The 19,353-nt window shown below is 44.6% G+C and overlaps 1 protein-coding gene across 3 annotated transcripts in view; it reads right to left on the reverse strand.

The window, feature by feature from the left end:
- Positions 1-19,353, reverse strand: part of Mindy4 (MINDY lysine 48 deubiquitinase 4) — a 124,481-nt gene that overhangs the window by 82,008 nt on the left and 23,120 nt on the right. For all 3 annotated transcript variants that reach the window (XM_060379965.1, XM_021648112.2, XM_060379966.1), the window contains 3 exons: positions 15,091-15,326; positions 13,539-13,785; positions 7,181-7,587 (listed from right to left, as the gene is read on the reverse strand). In XM_060379965.1, the coding sequence (XP_060235948.1) occupies positions 7,181-7,587; positions 13,539-13,785; positions 15,091-15,326 (890 nt within the window). The remainder of the gene's footprint in view (positions 1-7,180; positions 7,588-13,538; positions 13,786-15,090; positions 15,327-19,353) is intronic.

A 19,353-nucleotide genomic window follows, 5' to 3' on the forward strand; every position in this document is an offset into this window, starting at 1 on the left:
GTTCTCCTCCTCCTAAAAAGTGCTGCCATCCACAGCACATGGGTGTTGTTAGCATCCACAATGGGTTCTGGCTTACAAAGGAAGGCAGATGATTCATCTCTCAGCATCTCTAGTACCTGGCAGGGCTGGGGTACCAAGAAGGAGTCAAGAGACTTGTGTTTTTGGTAGAAGAGAACATAGCCACCAGGCCAATGATGGGTCACCTGGATGCTCTTGCAAAGAAGCTGCTGGAGTCCTGATGGGAGAAGCTGAGCTTGGACATGGTGTCTTTCCCAGTTTTGGCTGCTGGAGTCTGTACTTTCTCTGAGAAAGAGCCCTGCTTGGCCACACATTCATGGCATACACTAGGCATTAACTGCAAAGTGGAAATGACCCAAGGGCTGAGCAACACCTACGCCTGGGCAGTCCCTCCATTCACTGGGGCTGTTTCCCATGCCCACATAAAGATCTTAGCATTAAAGGACCTCTAACCCTGACAGAGTCTGAAGCCAAGATGATAAATGAGTTCTGAGGGAGCATCTATTACACTCTGCTTTTTTTTTTAAGGCTCGATTTAAAACCTTGGGGACAAAATTTAAGTAAATTAAACTCTTTCCATGTAGCCCTTAATATTTCCACATTGTAGTCACAGAACACATTCAGGTGAAATCCACTCGTGTTAGAGACATTAACACCTTCCCTGAACTTAGGAACCTGCCGTGGTTCCTGGGGATCAATCGCTGTAGCAATGGGGTTTTCCTGTGTCCCTGCAAAAGAGACAAAGTCCATACAAACCCCAGATTTTATTTTTAAGGACAGCACAGTAAAATGCCTTGCAAAAGTAAAAACACAACTCCTGGGAGGTACAAACAGACAGACTGAAGACAGAAGACAATCACCGAAAACTGTAGTGAAACCAAACAGAATTCAGAAATGCTGCAAGAAAAATGTTGCAAGTAATGACCCCTTCATCTAAAAATGCTCCCATACTAACCCCAGGCCTGCTGCACTAATGTTAGACTATACACCTAGGGCAAGCTAAAGCTGTGGATGGTTGCTTAGCCAGGTGACCTTGAGGAGAGCAGCCTGGTTATCCAAGAGGGCCCCATGTCACATCACAGAATCCTTGCTTGTGGAAGACAGCGCCAGAGGAGAAAGCAGAGAGGCCGTAGCCTGACAAGGGCTCAGCCAACGTGGCCAGCTTTGAAGATGGTGGGAGGGAGCAGCACCTAAGGACGACCAGCGGCCACTAGAATCTGGAAAAGATAAGGAGACTCTTCCTGGAGCTTCCAGAAGACAAGCAGCCCTGCCCACAGCTCAGCGTCAGTGTGGATCAGTTCAGCTGTCCGACCTCTGTGTGGTAAAATGCTTTGCTGTTTTCCACCCACGACTCTGGCAGTTCTTGAGCTTACAATGAAATGGACGCAGCCCCACATGTGCCTGCACTGCCAGACCATCTGCTCCCTGCTCCTAACCAATGCCTGTGTGAGTCCACAAAGGTCCTTGCTGTGCAGAAAGCTTGGTGCTCCCTTCTTCTGAGGCCCTCTACTCTCCTCCATGCCTCCCTAAAGGAGGAGAAAGTAGGACTTGCCTTTATATAAATAAAGGGACATCCTAGGGCCAACCCTCTTCCTTCTAAGAGCGAGCAGCTCTGCTAAGAGTGGCCTTCACATCAGGTGACCACACAAGGAAACCTACCCTCGCCTACAATGAGCTAGAGAAGGCTGTCACCAACACTCAAGACTTTCAGATTTCTGCCTTTGGCTTTAACAGTCACAATTATGCTGTATCTAGCTCTTGTCTGCAAGTGCCTTCTTGTTTCATTAATTGTTTAGGGAGGGAGATATTACCTAATGGACACTTTTCCCATTTAAAAAAAAATCAATAAATAATACCTGCCTCAATGGATTACTATGGAGAACAAATGAGAAAATGTGACGCATTTAATATGGTGCCCAGAAAAGAAGAGGGAGAAGGAAAGTAAGCAAGGAGGAAGAGGAAAAGGAAAAGGAGGAGAAAGAAAGAGGAGAAAGAACACACAGAGATGTATGTTGATTGACTGGGAGAAGTCAACACTGTTTACTACACATTAAATGCCCCTGGTTATATCCTGCCTAATACTGGAGGACAGGAACTGTGCAAATATTTTAACACACCTCCTCTTCCTAGAAGATGAAGTTCATGCCATCTCTCAAGATTTAATAACTGATTGTGGTGGCAGAGGTTAAAAAGGATATAGCTGCTTTGCAAACCCAGGTCATGAAGTTCCAGAACTATGCCTCTTCAGTGTCCTGTAAGCAGCAGGTACTCAGCAAATACCTGGTGACTCACCAGGGGGCAGAATGACTCTGGAAGTGAGGGTCTCCGGCCAGCAGTACATGTAAGCAAGATGACTTTACAGCCAGAGACACTAAAGCCCAGGGAGAAACTGAGCAAGCCAGGCTCAGACAGTGGGCGAGGACGAAGTGGGAACTGAAAACTCCAGGCCTCCAAGCCCACATGTCGGAGTCACTCTTTCATATCCCCACCACAGCACGAGAACGCACCAACCAACTAGTTCTGATGTGTTTCCCTTCTCTAGAGCAGAGCTGCTTTGGCGCTAGAGGAAAACACAGGGGTGGGGGATGACTCTCCACTAAACTAGAGGCTAGCTGACTGGCTCCGGCGAAGACTCTGGCAGTCAGCAGCACGCAAGGATAGGGAGGTTCAAGAGAGAGGACAGGGAGCCATCATCCAAATGCTATGGAGAGGATCTCAAGGACAGCTGTGACATACTTCATTCATGTGTCCAGCAGGCTCTGCCCTGACTCTCACTAGACACCTAAGTGGGCAAACAAATACCTGAGTATGTCATTGGTGACAGCGGGTTATCCCCTCAGACCTTTGATGATTACCCAGAATACTTAGAACAGTGCTTGCCACAACATGGGCCCATATCAAATGGTGACTGACTTTTGCACTGCTATGGTTGTCAGTAGTAGGGATGGTCCCATTAAGCGGCCATTCACGAAATATCTCAGCATACCAGATACTGTTAAAAACACTGGGAACAAAAGATCCCTGCCTTTGTGAAAATAACCTCCAGTGGAGGAGACAGACAGCAGACAAGTAAGTAAGCCCAAGAATGTCTGGTAATGATAAACACTGGCCCAGGAGCCAGTCTAAGAAAAGCACTCAGCGTGAACACACGGCTAACAAGGGAGGACAGTGTGAGATTCTGGGGAACAGAGCTTTTGCAGAAGGGGCCAAGCTGTCCCCTCACAGGAGGGGGTGGACACGTTGTACAACGGAAACAAACAAGCCCCACAGAAAGATAAAGACCTAAATACAGCTATGGAGGAGCAGGACTGGCCCCAGCAAAACACAGAGCTAGAACTACACAATGGCCAGATAGATGTATGGTTTAGGGATAGAAGGAAGGCAGCAGAAGGATGGGTAAGAGGGAATGATGGAAGGAAAAAGGATGGGGGGGAGGAAGGATGAAGGGAGGGAGAAATGGAAGGGCAGTGGGAGGGAGGAAAAGAATCAATGAGAGATTGTAGAGAGCCCTGCCGGAACAAGACCTCAGTGAGGAGGAAAGGTGACCTCTAACATCAGCAGTCACGGTCAAAGGACAACAGATTACAGAGTGGATGGTGAAAGGGTTAGGCTAATTTTGTAACCTATATGTCTTCTAAAGCCTATAGTTTTGAGTTTTAGGTCCAGGTTAAGCTAAAGCCTCTTAGTACCTTTCCAGAGAAGGGAGAAATGTGACCCTATCTGTGAGGACAGATATAAAAAGGTGAGCAAGCAATGACCTTCACTCAGCAAAAGAAGGACCAGACCCTTGTCTCTGAGATAGTGTTTCTTAGCAACGAACTTAGACTTCTTCTGAGTAGCTTCTGACCTCCAGCCAAAAGTCTGTAGCCCCTAATCTTCAAGAATGAGCTAACCACCCCTACCTTCAATTGCAGCTGCATCCACACTTGGCAGGACTGGCCAAGCTTGAGCACCTATGACTAACCAATTATCTTACTTTATAGCTTCCTCATCCAATCCTAAATTGCCAAGACTGCAACTTCAAATCTCCCGCAATTTTTCTTTTAAAAACCTAAAGGCCTTTGTCTCCCGGTGCCACTCTTTGCTGACAAGCAGGGGTGACCCATTGTGCAATGGTTAATAAACCTCTTGCTTTTGCAACGAGTCTTGGTCTGGGGGAGTTTCTGGGAAGGGCATGATCTTGAACTCCTGAGCTGTGAGACCCCAGGTCTTACAATGGCTCTGAACCCCTCCCCCTTTACAAAGACAAAAATAAAAGAGGCTCTTTTTACCTGAACAAGAACAACCAAATATATAAACAGGAGACTGAAGACTGTATGTAAAGAGAAAAAAGCACCAGAATATTATTGAAACATAAAATCAAGAAGGAATTTAGTAAGAGTTTTAAAATGTAAACCATATGCCAAACAAGATTGACTACACAAAAATATTTCACTGACCTCCATACACTGACATTCTCTCTCAACCAGGGCCAATACAGGTATTCACACACAATGACTAGAATCTGGTCAAAGTTCGCAAAAAAATATATGGACATAAGACATAAAAGAGGACTAAAATTCAATGAGAAAATAGACAACAGCAGCAGACACACAGGTGCTTCAACTACTGGAGCCAAGGGACTGAACCTGAATTCTAGTGAAGAATCTCTTCCTGCCGGGCAGCCTTGCCAGGCCACAGAGGAGGACAATGCAGCCAGTCCTGAGGAGACCTGATAGGCTAGGGGCAGAGGGAAGGGAAAGAGGATCTCCCCTATCAGTGGACTTGGGAAGGGCCATGGGAGGAGATGAGAGAGGAAGAGTGGGATGGGGAGGGGTTGTGGGAGGGGGACACAGCTGAAATATAAAGTAAATAAACTATAATACATAATTAAAAAGAAAGAAAGAAATCTAAAATGTAAAAATAACTGAAATTGAGACGCTATTTCATAAGTTTGATAGCATATTAGACATGACAAAAGAAAAGAAACATTAACTGAAAAATAGATCAAGAGAAAATATTCAGATGAGGCAGAGCAGGTGGTGTGCTCCTACAGTCCCAGCACCCTTGGGACCCAGGAGTTTGCCTGAATAGTGAGATATCACTGCAAAAAAGGAAAAAAATGGCAATACAGAGAGAGAATGACAAAAAAAATAAGGAAAGAATATTTAAAAGCCACACAAACACAGTGAAAAGACTATCTATGTAAGCAGAGTCCCAGGGGAGAAAAAAAAAAAAAAAAGAAAGAAAGAAAAAGGTTGAAACACAAACAATATTTAAAATGTTAAAAGGAGCTCCACAAGGAGAGCAACAGAACCAAAAAATCTGGGCCCAGGAGTCTTTTCTGAGACTGATACTCCAACCAAGGACCATTCAAGGAGATAACCTAGAACCCCTGCACAGATATAGCCCATGGCAGCTCAGTATCCAAGTGGGTTTTCCTAGTAAGGGGAACAGGGGCTGTCTCTGACATGAACTCAGTGGTTGACTCTTTGATCACCTCCCCCTGAGCAGGGAACAGCCTTACCAGGCCACAGAGGAAGACAATGCAACCACTCCTGATGAGACCTGATATGCTAGGGTCAGATCGATGGGGAAAAGGACCTCCCCTATCAGTGGACATGGGGAGGAGTCTGGAAGAAGATGAGAGACGAAGAGTGGGAGTGGGAGGGAATGGGGGAGAGGGCTACAGCGGGGATACAAAGTGAATAAACTGTAAGTAATATAAAAAAGAAAAATTAAAATTTTAAAAAGGTATTTAAACAAATTTTTTTTTCAAAATTGATGAAAAGTATAAATCCTCAATTTCAGAAAAGTTGATATATCCTAAAAAGAATCATCAATGAAAATCACACTGGGGTGTTGCATGCAAACTGGTGAAAGCCAAAGAAAGAAAACCATCCTCAAAGGATATGGAAGTAGGAGGAGCAGCCTACGTTTGAAAAGCTACATTATCCTCAGAAGTGCACAATGAAACCTTCAAAAAGTGGACTGACTTGCCACCAGCCAGGAAGAAAGCCTAAGGTCATGGAAGGGTGTGTGCAAACAAAGATCAAGAAAGAAGATAGTTGAGAACCGAACATCAAAGACCCACAACAGTGAACTGGAAAACAGTTCCAAATTAAACCAACAGGAAGGAGTACAAATGAAGTAATTAAAAACAGCCCAAATTAATGAAAAGACTCACATAAAGACAAAAAGAGTTCCTAGAAAATATATAAGGCTAATAGGGTGTGAATGTACACACACACACACTCAAGTGTACAAAGGGGGAAATGACAAATTACTAATATTTTAATTATTGCTAATGAATAATTTCAGAAATGAAGCAGAGACATCACTGTGGATCTTACAAACTTGGAAGTGGAGAAAGCATATTTTAACTGTGTAATTTATACCAATAATCTAAATACAGATAAAACTGTCCAAGACCTTGAAAACTGTAACTTGGTCAAACTAACAAAGACTACGAATTTCTAATTAAAAGCACTTTAATTGAATATATGATTTAAAACCCCTAGAAGTCCTTCCTACTGAGCCCTATCAAGTGTTCAAAGAGAACAGCATCAGTCTTATACTCACTCTTAACAGAAGAGAAAGAGGCCAGCACCCAAGGAGGGGGTGACAACAGGGAAACCCACTGGACCATCTCCTCCATGAATCTGTGCACAGAAGTCCTAAGTGGGATATGAACGAATTAAACCTAATGATATCATAGCTATGAGGCTCATTCCAGGTATAGGACTGGTTGAACATTCAAAACTCAACTACTGCAGAAATCCCCAATGACCTATTCTGAAAGAATAGAAGTAAAAAACAGGGTTAAAGAAATAAAAGGAGCACCCACACGAAGTCTTTGGGGGCTGATTCCTGAATGCAGGGAACTCCTCTAATCCACATCAGCCAAGCACGGCTCCAGGTGTGTGGAGGGCATCAACTAAAGCCTTGTACAGCTCAGAAAAGAATGGGGAGGGTGGAGAAGGCCTCCCCGAAGACCTTCCAAAGGTGTGACGTGACCTCTGGCTCCATTCTCCTCCTGGTTGATTATAAGCCTGCCTACCCCACAGGCTTGCAGTGAGAGCACAAGAGACCAAGAGAATGCCATGAAAGCCATTAGAGGCTGGACCCTGTGTGACAGGTAGTGCTTGGCTTGAAAAGCCCCCACCCTGCTCCCCATGCTCACCTGAGAGATGGGGGCTGGCTACCCTGGCACTTGAACGTTCTTTCCAGCTGCTCCTGGGTCATCCTGGAATTCCCACCAGGCAAGTACAGCTTCAAAGGTGTTGTGCTGGTTTCTGTGTGGCTGCACCCCAGTGGGCTTTCCTCTGAAACACTTTTTAGCTTGGGCCTGTCCCTCAGGGACAGCCCTTGGCTGCTGGAAGTGGCATTTGGCTTCTCCGCAGACAGTTCATTCAGCTGGCCCAGAGGGCTCCTGGAGACAGAGTCACTGCTGGAAGCAGGGACCTCCTGTGGACCTGGACAGGCTGGAGTATGCACAGCAGGCTCAGTCTGCTGTTGGCTCTCCTCTGGGGCTTGGAGCTTCCTGCTCAAGGCTGAGGACCGTCTCAGAGAGCGTTTGCGGAAAGAATCCTGGAGGGGTGAGAAAAATGGCAGTGAGCATCCTTAGCTAGGGGAGTGAGAAAAAAAATGCTTTATTCCCTGTGATGGTCCCTCCCCAGGAAGAGCTATTCACACCCCAACTCCTTCCTTTTTTCTTTTATCGAAATGATTTTTATATAATATATTCTGATCACAGTTTCCTCTCTCCCTACTCCTCCCAGTTCCTCCCTACCTTTCCTCCCATCCAGATCCACACCCTTTCTGTCTCTCCTAAGAAAACAAACAGGCATCTAAAGAATAATAATAAAATAGAACAAAATAATCAAATTGGAATAGAACAAAACCAACCAAACAAGAGCCAAAGAAGAAGCACAACAAATGCATATAGATGCAGAGACACACACAATTTGATATGCACAGGAATCCCACAAAACATAAAATAATATATATGGAAAGGACCTGTGAGGTTAGAAAAAGAAAAAGCCCTAACTTAACACGAAACAAAGAACTTCCAAGGACACCCTTTCAGTTTGTTCTGTTGGCCACTGACTGCTGGGCATGGAGCCTACCCTTAAAAGTGGTTTGTTTCCCCAGTGAGACTCTCTTGGGGAAAAATATTTTTCATCAGGTTTACAGTTAGGAGATGGGGCATGTGTCTGCTTCTCCTTTCAGTTCTAGGACCTCGTCTGGGGCAGACCTGTGCAGAGCCACCATGCATGATGCTCAGTCTCCATGAGTTCATATATGAACCATAGGGGTGTGGAAGGCCTTGATTCCTTGGTGTCTCCATCCCCTTTGGCTCTTACATGCTTTCTGCCTCTTCTTCTGTAAGGTTCCCTGAGACCTGAAGGGACTGATTCCTTCCCTCAACCTATTCTGGAAGGTGCCACTCAAAGCTCCTGGCACTGCAACCTCCTCATTGACACACTTTCCTGCATAGACTCCAGGGCACCCCTGGGGTTTTCTCTTACCTTTTCCTTACCCTGAGCATTTCAGGTGGTGGGAAGCCTATCACTTGGGTTTCTTTCTTTTTTCTTTCTTTTCCTTTTTTTTTTTTTTTTTTTTTTCTGAGACAAGGTTTCTCTCTGTAACAGCCCTGGCTGTCCTGCTGTCCTGTAACTCATTCTGCAGACCAGGCTGGCCTTGAACTCATAGAGATCCTCCTGTTTCTGCCTCCCAAGGGCTGGGATTATAGGTGTGTGCCACCAGCACCCAGCTTCACTTGAGTTTCTGTATTGTCTCCTCACCTACAGCTGAACCATCTGTGAATGCTATTTTACTTCTCCATCCCTCATATCCTCACCAGTAATGCAAGCTGTCCACAATCCATTAGCTGGCATTTTTACTGAGGATTCTTCAGTAATCCTGTGGTAAGCTGTTTCCATCTGTTAGGATGTGGCTGTCAAGTTTCTAAGGGGTTGCTATCTCCCGTTTAGCTATAAAGATGTTTGGTTTTGCTCATGGAGCTACATGCTATGTGGCACCTGTACTTTCTGAAATATAAACAAATACTCTAAATCCAAAACAGATTTGGGCCACAGATTCGGGGTGAGAAATGAGGCTTGGAGCCCCTCCCTCTCATAGCCATGGATAAGATAAGGCACAGCCCAAATGCAGGGCAGGCATGCCACAGAATCATGGCAGTGAGCAGGCCATCCTCACTCCCTGTATCTCCTGGTGGTGGATCATGAATGGCCAAAGCCATTCAGTTGTGGTGTTTATGGAGATCCCAACTCAGCTGCCTGTACCTCCTTAGTACTCGAGATTTGCTAACTTGAAAAGAAAAAATCCTATAGAGTCAGGTGAGCGATGCCCCTCTCATCAGTGATCTGCTGAAGAAATGGGATCTCCTGCTACTAACCAATGAGGCAATGACATGGGAGCGCTGCAGAGACACAAAATCCACCTTGGAACTTTTCCTTGGGTCAGACTTCGGGATCTCTAAGCATTTCTAGAAACAACTCAGGGGCAATTGGTAGCTTGGGTTGGAATAAGGAGAGCTAATTTTGTAGTGCTCTGGCCTGATGGAAATGACTAGGCACTACAACTCTGCTCCAAAGCAGCCCAGGACACACAGTGAGGAAGACATTAGTCACCATTCCCAAGGAGACACTTCATCCATGACTTACTAGTAAAGATTATGAATACCCAGCAAGTCTTGAAGCCTTTCTCTTGAACAACCAGCAATGTGACCAAAATGTCAAACACCTTCCAGAAAACCTAGGAAATTCCACAGCAACCACCATTCATTGTGCTTCTCAGGGTTCAGATATCACAAGGGAAGGAAACTTCACTTCCCAAAACAATTACCAAAGAAGTCTACAGCAATGCTCATAAGAGGAAGATGGGTCCAAGCCACCTCCTTCTCACCAGCCATGAAAGTCTCACCTGAGCACACTAAAGAACTGAGCCATCTTGATAGGAGACAAGACCCTGGCACCTACTGTGCCACTGGTTCTCAAAGTGTGGCCCACTCACCACTAGAGGTCTTCAGACCGTTTAGGGAATTCAAAACTAATCTTAGAGTAGCTAGATATGACAGGAGCGTGTCCTCCATGGTCCATATGCTGTGAGCTTGGTGGTGTTAAGGGGAACTGGTAGGGCCCAGAGGAAGATAACTGGATCAGAGAGGCAACACCCTTCGAAGCGATCAGTACTGGTCTCCTGGGACTGGATTAATTTCTACGAGAACAAATTGCTGTAAAAGAACCAGGTATCTCCCCTGAATCCTGGTTTCATACACAGAGCCTGCCTCTCCCACATGCACGCCTGCCATGATGGCACCTGCCTTGCTATGATGTAGAACAAAGGGTCTTCACCAAGTCTGAGCAGACAAAAGCCTTAAGACTCTCAGACCCCACAACTATGACCTAAATAAACCTCTGTGAATTTACCCATCCTCAGATACCTTGTTAGAGCGACAGGCAACTGACTGAGACAGTAGAAAGATGACCCAATTTGCTTTTTCAAAGTGTGACTTAGTGTGCACAGTGATAGCAGGAAAACTATTGGCCTTGTACACCTTGTACAACCTCACCCATGTTCTGGGTGTTCTTCACTGCCTCACACTTGCAATAAGAATGAACAAATATAAAACTGATTTAACTTAACAACAGCCCCACTGAAGCTTTTATTAGTAAGCATTATTAGCCTCGTTCCCTCTGGACTGCACAGCACACATCTTTTCAGTATTCCATGCAACCAAATGGGAGGTACATTCACTCCCTCTGCTGAGCAAGAAGGATAGTGTCTCCAGCTTGTGCAACCGTCCAACTGTGAGTGAAGTGAATGTGCTGTTATTTGGGAGGAACCATTGGCAGACCGATCATAGTGATTCTGACTTGGAATTTGGCAGGCATTTCTTGAAAATAAACTGAGCTTGTCACACCAAGAAAAACAAATGGTGTACTGTTTTCAGTGAAGAAACGCAGGCTGCAGGGTAAACATCAGAACTTTTGGGAATCCTACATCAGCCACCAAAAGCTTGAAGGTTTGGAGGGACTTAAATGTTTCCTACAAGCCTTAGTGGTCATATCAAGGTGTATGTGTGTGTGTGTGTGTGTGTGTGTGTGTGTGTGTGTTTTCATATATGAGATGTGTCCCTGTTTAGAAGATCTATATTAATCATACAGGAATAAAAGATTCAACATGAATGACAACCTGTGGGAACTGATAAAGTACAAAAAGCACATGTATGTGGTTTAAGGTCCCACATTAAGAGGTGTAATTATAGCTTGGCATATCATATATAGTTTTGTACATAGCTTGATTTGATAGTGTACTTGCCTAGCATAGGTGAAGCCTAGGCTTGATTCCCAGTGCCACATATACCAAGTGTAGTGACACACACTTACAATCCCAGCAATTGGGAGATGGATGCAGGAAGGTCAGAAGTTCAAGATCATTCTCAGCTATATAGCAAGTTTGAGACCGGCTTGGTCTACAAGAGACCCTACCTAGGGGGTGGGGAGAAAAGATTCCACCTTGAAAACTAGATTTATCTAGTTTCTGGTGGTATCAAAGAATGGCCCTGGTATTCTGGAAAAGGTATTAAAATTCTTTTTCCTTTCTAACTTCTGTTTAAGGCCAAATTTTGTCCACATACTTTAATAAAAACATTGTATTGCAAAAGGCTACATTTGGAAGCAAAAATGGTATCTACATTAAAGAGATTTGCAAAAACATGTACAAAGCAGTTACTTATCTTATCAACTATCTGTTTTGGAAAATACTGTTTTATACCAAAATATATTGTGTAATATGAACAGTTTACTGGTATTGTTTTACCCATTATGAAAGAAATTATTTTAATTTCTTAGTTTAAATTTTTTAATTTATTTTAATGGTACGTGTGAGAGTGTGTGTGTGAGTGGGGGTGAATATGAGTTGTGCACAAAAAAAGTACAGCCTTGCCCTTAGAAGCCAGAAGATAGAGTCAGATCCCTGGAGCTGAAGTTACAGGAAGTGATGATGGGTTTTGGGAACTGAACCCAGGTCCTACAGAGGAGCAGCAAGCACATTTAAGCACTAGCTATCTCTTCATAGAGCAAATATCAATAGATATTGCCCCCCTGAACAAGAGCGATAGGGATCCTCAGTGTTAAAAGCACAAAGAGATCCTGAGACTGAAAGCTCTGAGAGCCACTGTGGAAGCCTAAACTCTGAGTTAGATAGACTCCCTTCTGCCGTGTCCCCAGCAGGAGGAGGCACAACTTGTTTCCCACTGAGGCCACTCTATGTGTGAGTACAGTCCTCATACCAACTTCCAACCAGAGTGTAGCAGTGTTTCCCATAGCCCTCAGAGACACTGTACCACTCCACCCTGCAAAGGCTAATGAAAGAACACCATGTGCCACACACAAATGTGAGAGCCCTCAGAGACCTCAGATAAACCTAAGATGGCTAATAGAGCTCCTCTGATATGCCACCACATTATTCTACTGGCAGTAACTATTCAAGGTACCCAGAGTGATGTGACTGCAGAAAAGAGCACTGACCCTAACTAGCGAAGTGGGCCAGAGCAAGGCATCATGGGAGGGCACCAAAGTCTTAGCCACATATCTGCCACCCTGGAATTTGGCTATTCCTCCTTCCACATTTGAAAATATCTCTTACATTCTGCCAACAACAATTATCTCTATAACTTAAACACCTCCCAAGACTACGTTTTCTCCCAACTTCTCTGACCATGCTAGCCACTTTCCTCTGGACAGGGCCTAGTTTATAAATTTCCTTCTTTGACAAGAAGCCTTGGGTGGAACATAGCACCAAGGTGTGGCTTGGCAGGGAGAGTACCTCTCCTCTTTGTTCAACCCCACAAGAGATAAAAGATTAGTATCAGCATCAAGACACTCATCCAGACACAGACACATAGCTAAGTGAAAGAGGAGATGGCATTCCACAGACAACCAGTGTAGGTTTGCCTGGCCCCCTTGTGTTACTACTATGGGATGTGATGTTGCTATTTTCCCATTTGGTGTTTGGCAAACTCCTTTCATACTGTCCTCTCATTTGGTGTACCCTTCTACCTAATGAGACCAAATCCCTCTCAGAGGAAACCATCAAACAACGAGTGAAATTTTTACAGTTTTTCTGAAAGAAAAACAAATGAAACAGAATAAATGATGGCTTAAAAACCAAGGTTTCTACTCCCCTCTAACCACTGTGGTAAAGAACAATATTCTCTACACTAGGAGACATCCCCTACTCTAAAACTGCAAAGCCAAAGCCATGAGTGTGTGTCTTTACTTGTAATAAGGAGAGATAAAACCAAAGTATCCACTTCACTAACTTGGGTAAACTGAAGGCAAGGAGGCAATGAAGCCTGCTGGGGATCCATGGCATCACTGAAAGAAGAGCCAAGGAGAAAACAGGAAGACATTCTTCCTGTCCCCACATGTATCCCCTTTCTCAGCCAGCAGTGCCTGAAGCCTACCGCTCACTCCCCAGTCTACGGAAAACAGAAGGAGCAGCAGGCCCACCTGCGGAGAGCTGGCGACAGGCCCAGCCATCATGCCTCGGACGATCAGGCCAGACTTTGGCCTGGTCCTCTCCACTGGCCTCTTCACATCTATGCAAGGCTCTGATAAGTGAAGCTGGTCCACCTTTTCCCATGCAGGAACCAAAGGCAGGCTGTCACCCAGGACTATGTGTGCGGGCTTACATCTGTGTGGGGTCTTTTTGGAGGATACAAAATTACCAAGCATGTCACCATCGAGATTGTCGTGCCTGCAAAAATATAATGTTTCCATTAAAATAGAGCCTCCAAATGAATGATAATTAGAAACCCAAAGTTAACCGTCATTTATAAACACGTAATTGGAAATGAGCCAAGGCTCATTCACGTCAGAGAGGTAAGGAATAGAAAGCACTTTGTTGGCAACAAGACAAATGCATCAAAGTCAGATGACAGTCCACAAGGGATCGGCAGTCCTAGTGGCTGAAGGCTAAAGAGTGCCTTGAGTCTTGTTCATCAGATGATAAAGGAGGGAGCATGTAGAACATGGCCTTGCTGTACAAGGAGAGCACACCTGGAGAAAACTTGACATTCCTGGTTGTTCAGTAAAGCTATGTGTGCACAAGGAGGAAGGGAGGAAAGGAAGGGGGAAAAGTGAGAAGCAATGAAATGGAGCAAAAAGTGCTCTTTTTTTTGTGGTGCCTCCCAGGTGGCCAGCCATGTCAAGATGGAACTGGGTATTCTCCTTCCAACCACTGGCCATCAGAAATCCATCGAGGTTGACGATGAACACAAACTGCATACTTTCTATGAGAAGCATGTAGCCACGGACATTGCTGTTGATGCTCTGCATCAAGAGTGGAAGGGTTATGTCATCGTCAGTGGGAATAACAAACAGGGGTTTCCCGTGAAGCAAGGTGTCCTGACCCACACCAGAATAATGTGGCTGCTGTTGAGAAAATGTATTCTTGTTGTTGACCAAGAACTGGAGAGGAAGTGCAAGTGTGTTTGGGGATGAATGTTGATGCCAAGCTGAGTTCTCAATTTGGTTTTCATGGAGGGAGAGGGAGAGGGAATATTCCTGGACTGACTCATACTACTGTGCCTCAGTGGTGAGGGTCCCAAAGAACCTTTTCAATCTCTCTAAAGAGGATGGTGTCCGCTGATATGCTGTCACCCAGGACCAAAGCACCCAAGATTCAGCACTCCACATGTCCTGCACACAGTTGCAGTTACTCCACGCATCCTGCAACACAGATGCCAACGCACTGCTTTAAAGACACAGGGTACTAAGAAAAGTAAGGAGGAGGCTGAAGAATGTGCTAAGCTTGTGGCCAAGAGAATGAAGGAAGCCAGAGAAAAAGGCCAGAAACAGATTGCCGAGAGGTTTAGGCTATCCTCACCGAGAGTGTGTACTCTGAAGTCTGAGTTCAGTCTTTAAGAGTAACAAAGGAGTGACCAGACCTGAATCTCAAAAGAAAAGAAAAGAAAAGTAGGACGTAAGGAAGAACAGGGCCCAAGTTTGCCAAGGCTGGTGGGCAGAGTGAAGAGGCAGAGGCAGAGGCAGAGGTAGGCACCTGGCTTTGCTTGCTTCTGACCATGACGTGCGTCTTCCCATGTCTTCATCTGAAAGGTCGTATATATCCACCAATGTGGCCTCTGAGCATCTCACAGGCAATCTGTTGTTTTTCTTTGGAACATGGAGTGCAGGAATTGGGGTTTCTTGACTTACATTGTTGTCTGTATTTCCTGTATGATCCAGAAAGTATCTGGTGATGAGCTCAAGGTTTGTTTTTAGAGGCTTTTCCTTTGCCTAACATTGGAAAGGGAAAAAAAAACATCATTAATTGCATGTACAGCATTTGGGGGAGGGTGGAAAGATGGCTATCCCAATGTTGACACATTTACCAGCTTTTTATTCACACTACACACTCCCATCACACAAGTACTCACTTAGCCCATGTGCCAGGCACTGTAGGGATTCAGAGACCAAAAAAAAAAAAAAAATCTCCACTCCGAAAGAACTAACATTGAGCTGTCCAAGCTAATCTCCTTTTGCATTCTTTCCCTTCATGAACAACTGTAAGAGAAAACCCCTTTCATTTAAAATGCAGTTTTAATTGAATTTTGCATTACACTCATTTATTGAGTGGGGAGGGGCTGCCGCCACATGTGGCAATCAAAAGCCAATTTGCAGTTGTCTCCTTCCACCATCTTTCCAGCCCCCATAGATCCAAGATACATTTGAGGCTTGAACAGTTTACTAGTGGATGTTGTGGTCTGAATCTGGGATGTCCCCCTCAGGCTCAATGTACTTGATATTTGGTCACTAGCTCATGGCACTATTTTAAAGTCTGTGGAGCCTTCAGGAGATGGGACCTGGCTGGCTGAAATAGATTGTAAGGGACAGGATTTTGAAGGTTATACTTACCAGCCTCATGTTTCTGTTATACATCATGTTAATAAGCCACCTCACACCCCAGCACAATGGACTAAAGAACCTAAAATCATAACCTCAAATACACTTTTTCACTCTTTACATTGTTTCTGTCAGGTTATTTTGTCATAGCAAAGACAAAAGTAAATAACTCAATAGATGATATTTCTTCAACAGTGACCACTAGTGATTGCAGAGACTGAAGCAGGAGGTTTTAATGAAAAGCATAATGTTAGCTAGGACTGACTAAGGTTATATTCCAACCATAAAAAAATTAAAAAAAAAATTTAAACACAAGTGAAGAAACTCTTGAAGCAATAATTTTTAAAATTAATGGTATCGGTATTTTCCAGCATTGCCTACACTAAGTATTTTCTTTACATGGTTTTTGGATCTCTTGTTTTTAAGTGCGTGACCAGCTGAGAATTACTAAACCCAGACAGCAAGAACTCGAGCTCTGATCTCTCCTAAACCCCTCCCCTCAGACAATCTAAGCAGACACCCAGTTGTCCAGGCAGCTACCCACAGGCTGGCTTCGGGCATCTGGCCATGAGTCGGTCGGGACCTGGGAGATCTGCCCTGCTGAGCCATGGCCAGACGTGGGCTTGCGTACAGTGCTTGCCAAGTCCAAGTGGCCAAGTGTCTGATGAAGGGCCTGGTGTGGAGCCCTCAGCACGGGCCAAGGCCCTCCCTTGCTGTCCCTCTCCAGCCAAGATCCATGGCCAGTGGACAACACTAAGTTCAACAGCCTTATCAGATAATTAAAATCAGGGGTAATATGTTTATTTACTCAGTTTTTATAAAACCAAAAAAAAAAAAAACTATTCTTTGTCCTAGTCTAAATTAAGATTACAATGAAGCGAGTTGAAGAAAAGAAATTTATTTCAAATGTCTTGCCTTTTCTCTCAGTAAGGTGCTCTGGGGTCTTGGGTTGCCCACAATACACCTTGGTGAGTTTTATATCACTAAGCTCAGAGTGAACACACAGCCTTGAGGTGAAGCTAATACCATTTCCCCAAACCTCAGTCTTAACAAGTGTTCTAATCTATCAGATAACCATCGGAAAAGCAAGTCACTGGGAATATTACAGAGCTTCCCTGCAGAGCTTCCCTGTGGTCATGTGGGCTTTGGGCTCAGCGAACTCAGAACTTCCTGAGACAGATGGCTAAAAGTATGTGTTGCTTTAAAACATAGGTTCACTGCTACAGAGGGCCTCTGAAAGCCAGAGAAGCAAACAGGAAACAACCTCGGAACCTGCCACAGAGGGCCTCTGAAACCTCTGCCGTGCAGACTGTCAAAGCAGATGCTGAGCCTGATGGCTAACTGTTGGGCAGAGTGAATGGAATTTTATGTAAGAAGTGGGAAATAGTAAGAGCTGGAGAGGACAGGAACTCCACAAGGAGAGCAACAGAACCAGAAAATTTGAACACAGGGAACTTCCCAGAGACTCATACTCCAACCAAGGACTATTCATGGAGATAACCTAGAACCCTGACAAGGCAGCCACTTCTGATGAGAACTGATAGACTAAGATCAGAAAGAAGGAGAGGAGGACCTCCCCTATCAGTGGACTTGGGGAGGGGCATGCATGCAGAAAGGGGGGAGAGGGTGGGACCGGGAGTGGAGGAGGAAGGGGCTTATGGGGGGATTCAAAATGAATAAAGTATAATTAATAAAAGTTAAATAAAAAATTAAAAAAAAAACATAGGTTCAAATTCATCCTATCATGGCTAATAACTACTGCTTACGTCAAATAGTCAGAGATTTATTCAGGCCTAATGATACATTAAGTTTTAAGATAATAATTGTTTTTTGAGAGACTATGCTGTAGTGAAAAAATTAAAATGACCTAAATGATAAGATACTTCTGAGAAATTGGGTAAAGGTGGTCTTACATAAAATTCCAGGGGACCAGTGTAGTTCTTTGGATGTTCCGAGTAAAGGTCCCAGTGTCTGTGAAACATCTCCCTAACACGAGCAGCCCATGCCATTGCCTCCAAACCCAGCAACCAAAGGACACAGTGCTGCTGAGCCTGCACACGTGATATATGGAGGACAAGAAGACAAAGATCCTATAGGATGGATGCCTCGGCCTCTGGTATGACCTCAGTCAGCTGCCAGGGCCTATCCTCCTCAAAGAATTCACAAGGACTCCTGCAGGCCAAGATGTGTAAGCTGAGGGCCATCTGGGGTCTGCAGACCTAACTAGAACACTTGTGCTTACACAGGGCAGCCTGGCCCGGGGTCCTCTTTGCTGCCCCATACACTGTGGGCTAGTTGTCAAGGCGTGTGGCGATTGCTCTGGATATTTCAAATAGTCCTGTTCTCATTCCCACATGCCCATTCAATCAGTTAGGATTTCATTTTTATTTTATCTATTTTCATGTGTGGGAGGGGATGGGGGCACACACAAGCAAGCACACACATGTGTACACAGCTGTTCAACGGCATGCAGAGGCCAGATGCCTTCGTTTATCATTCTCTGCCTTATTGCCTTTAGCCAAGGTCTTTCAGAGCACAGGAAGATGGCTGGCCAGCAAATTCCTAGAATTTGCTTGTCTCTGTCCCTAGTTCTGGTGTAACAGGAGTGCATAGCCATGCCAGCTCTCTCTGTGGTTGCTGGAGATTCACACTCTTACCACCAAGACATCTCCCCAGCCCCAAGACTTCTCTTGAAAATCAATCTCTATCCCCTCAGTGCTGAGCCTGGAATCATACTTGTAAACTCAGCACTAGGGCTGAAACAGAAATGCCACAGTTTGAGGCTAGTCTAAGAAACATAATGAATTTTAGCCAGCCTTGACTAGAGAAGAAGACTGTATCTCAAGAAATAAAAAAGAAAAAGAAATCTCTACCCTTGCCCATAAGTGAATGCCAGGTGTCAAATAGCCACTTTGGCTCACAGGTATCCCTAGGGGCAAACTCCCAACACACCAGTGGTTTGATGGCTTTTATACTGCACACGGAGAAGCCGGTCCAGAAGGCCAAAACAGAACATTCTTTACTTTCCTCACTACAGCATGGCTTCCCTTATGTCTCACATATCAAACTTCTGCATGAAATGTCATTTGTTTTTTAAAGTATGACAAGCACAGGATATGAGCCTAATCACTGGTTTCTCTCCTACTCTTACATCATGCCCAACATGAGGCATTATTTTCTGGAGAGGACTCTTTTTTTTTTCTAACAAAAAGAAAAAAAGTCAGGATGATAGCTTTTAATGGTTCATGTATTCGCTCTTCTAGCCTCTCAATCACTTACTCCAGGGATTCATATGGATTATCCAAAAAGTCATTGGATAAGTCATTAAACATGAGGACACATAGTGAAAATGTCACATAGTCTCTGCCCATCTACTAAGTCCATGGGCATGAGGGAGGCAGGCACTGGTGAAACAAATAAT

This window comes from Meriones unguiculatus, chromosome 3 (assembly GCF_030254825.1).
Source record: "Meriones unguiculatus strain TT.TT164.6M chromosome 3, Bangor_MerUng_6.1, whole genome shotgun sequence".
NCBI classification, from domain to species: Eukaryota; Metazoa; Chordata; class Mammalia; order Rodentia; family Muridae; genus Meriones; species Meriones unguiculatus.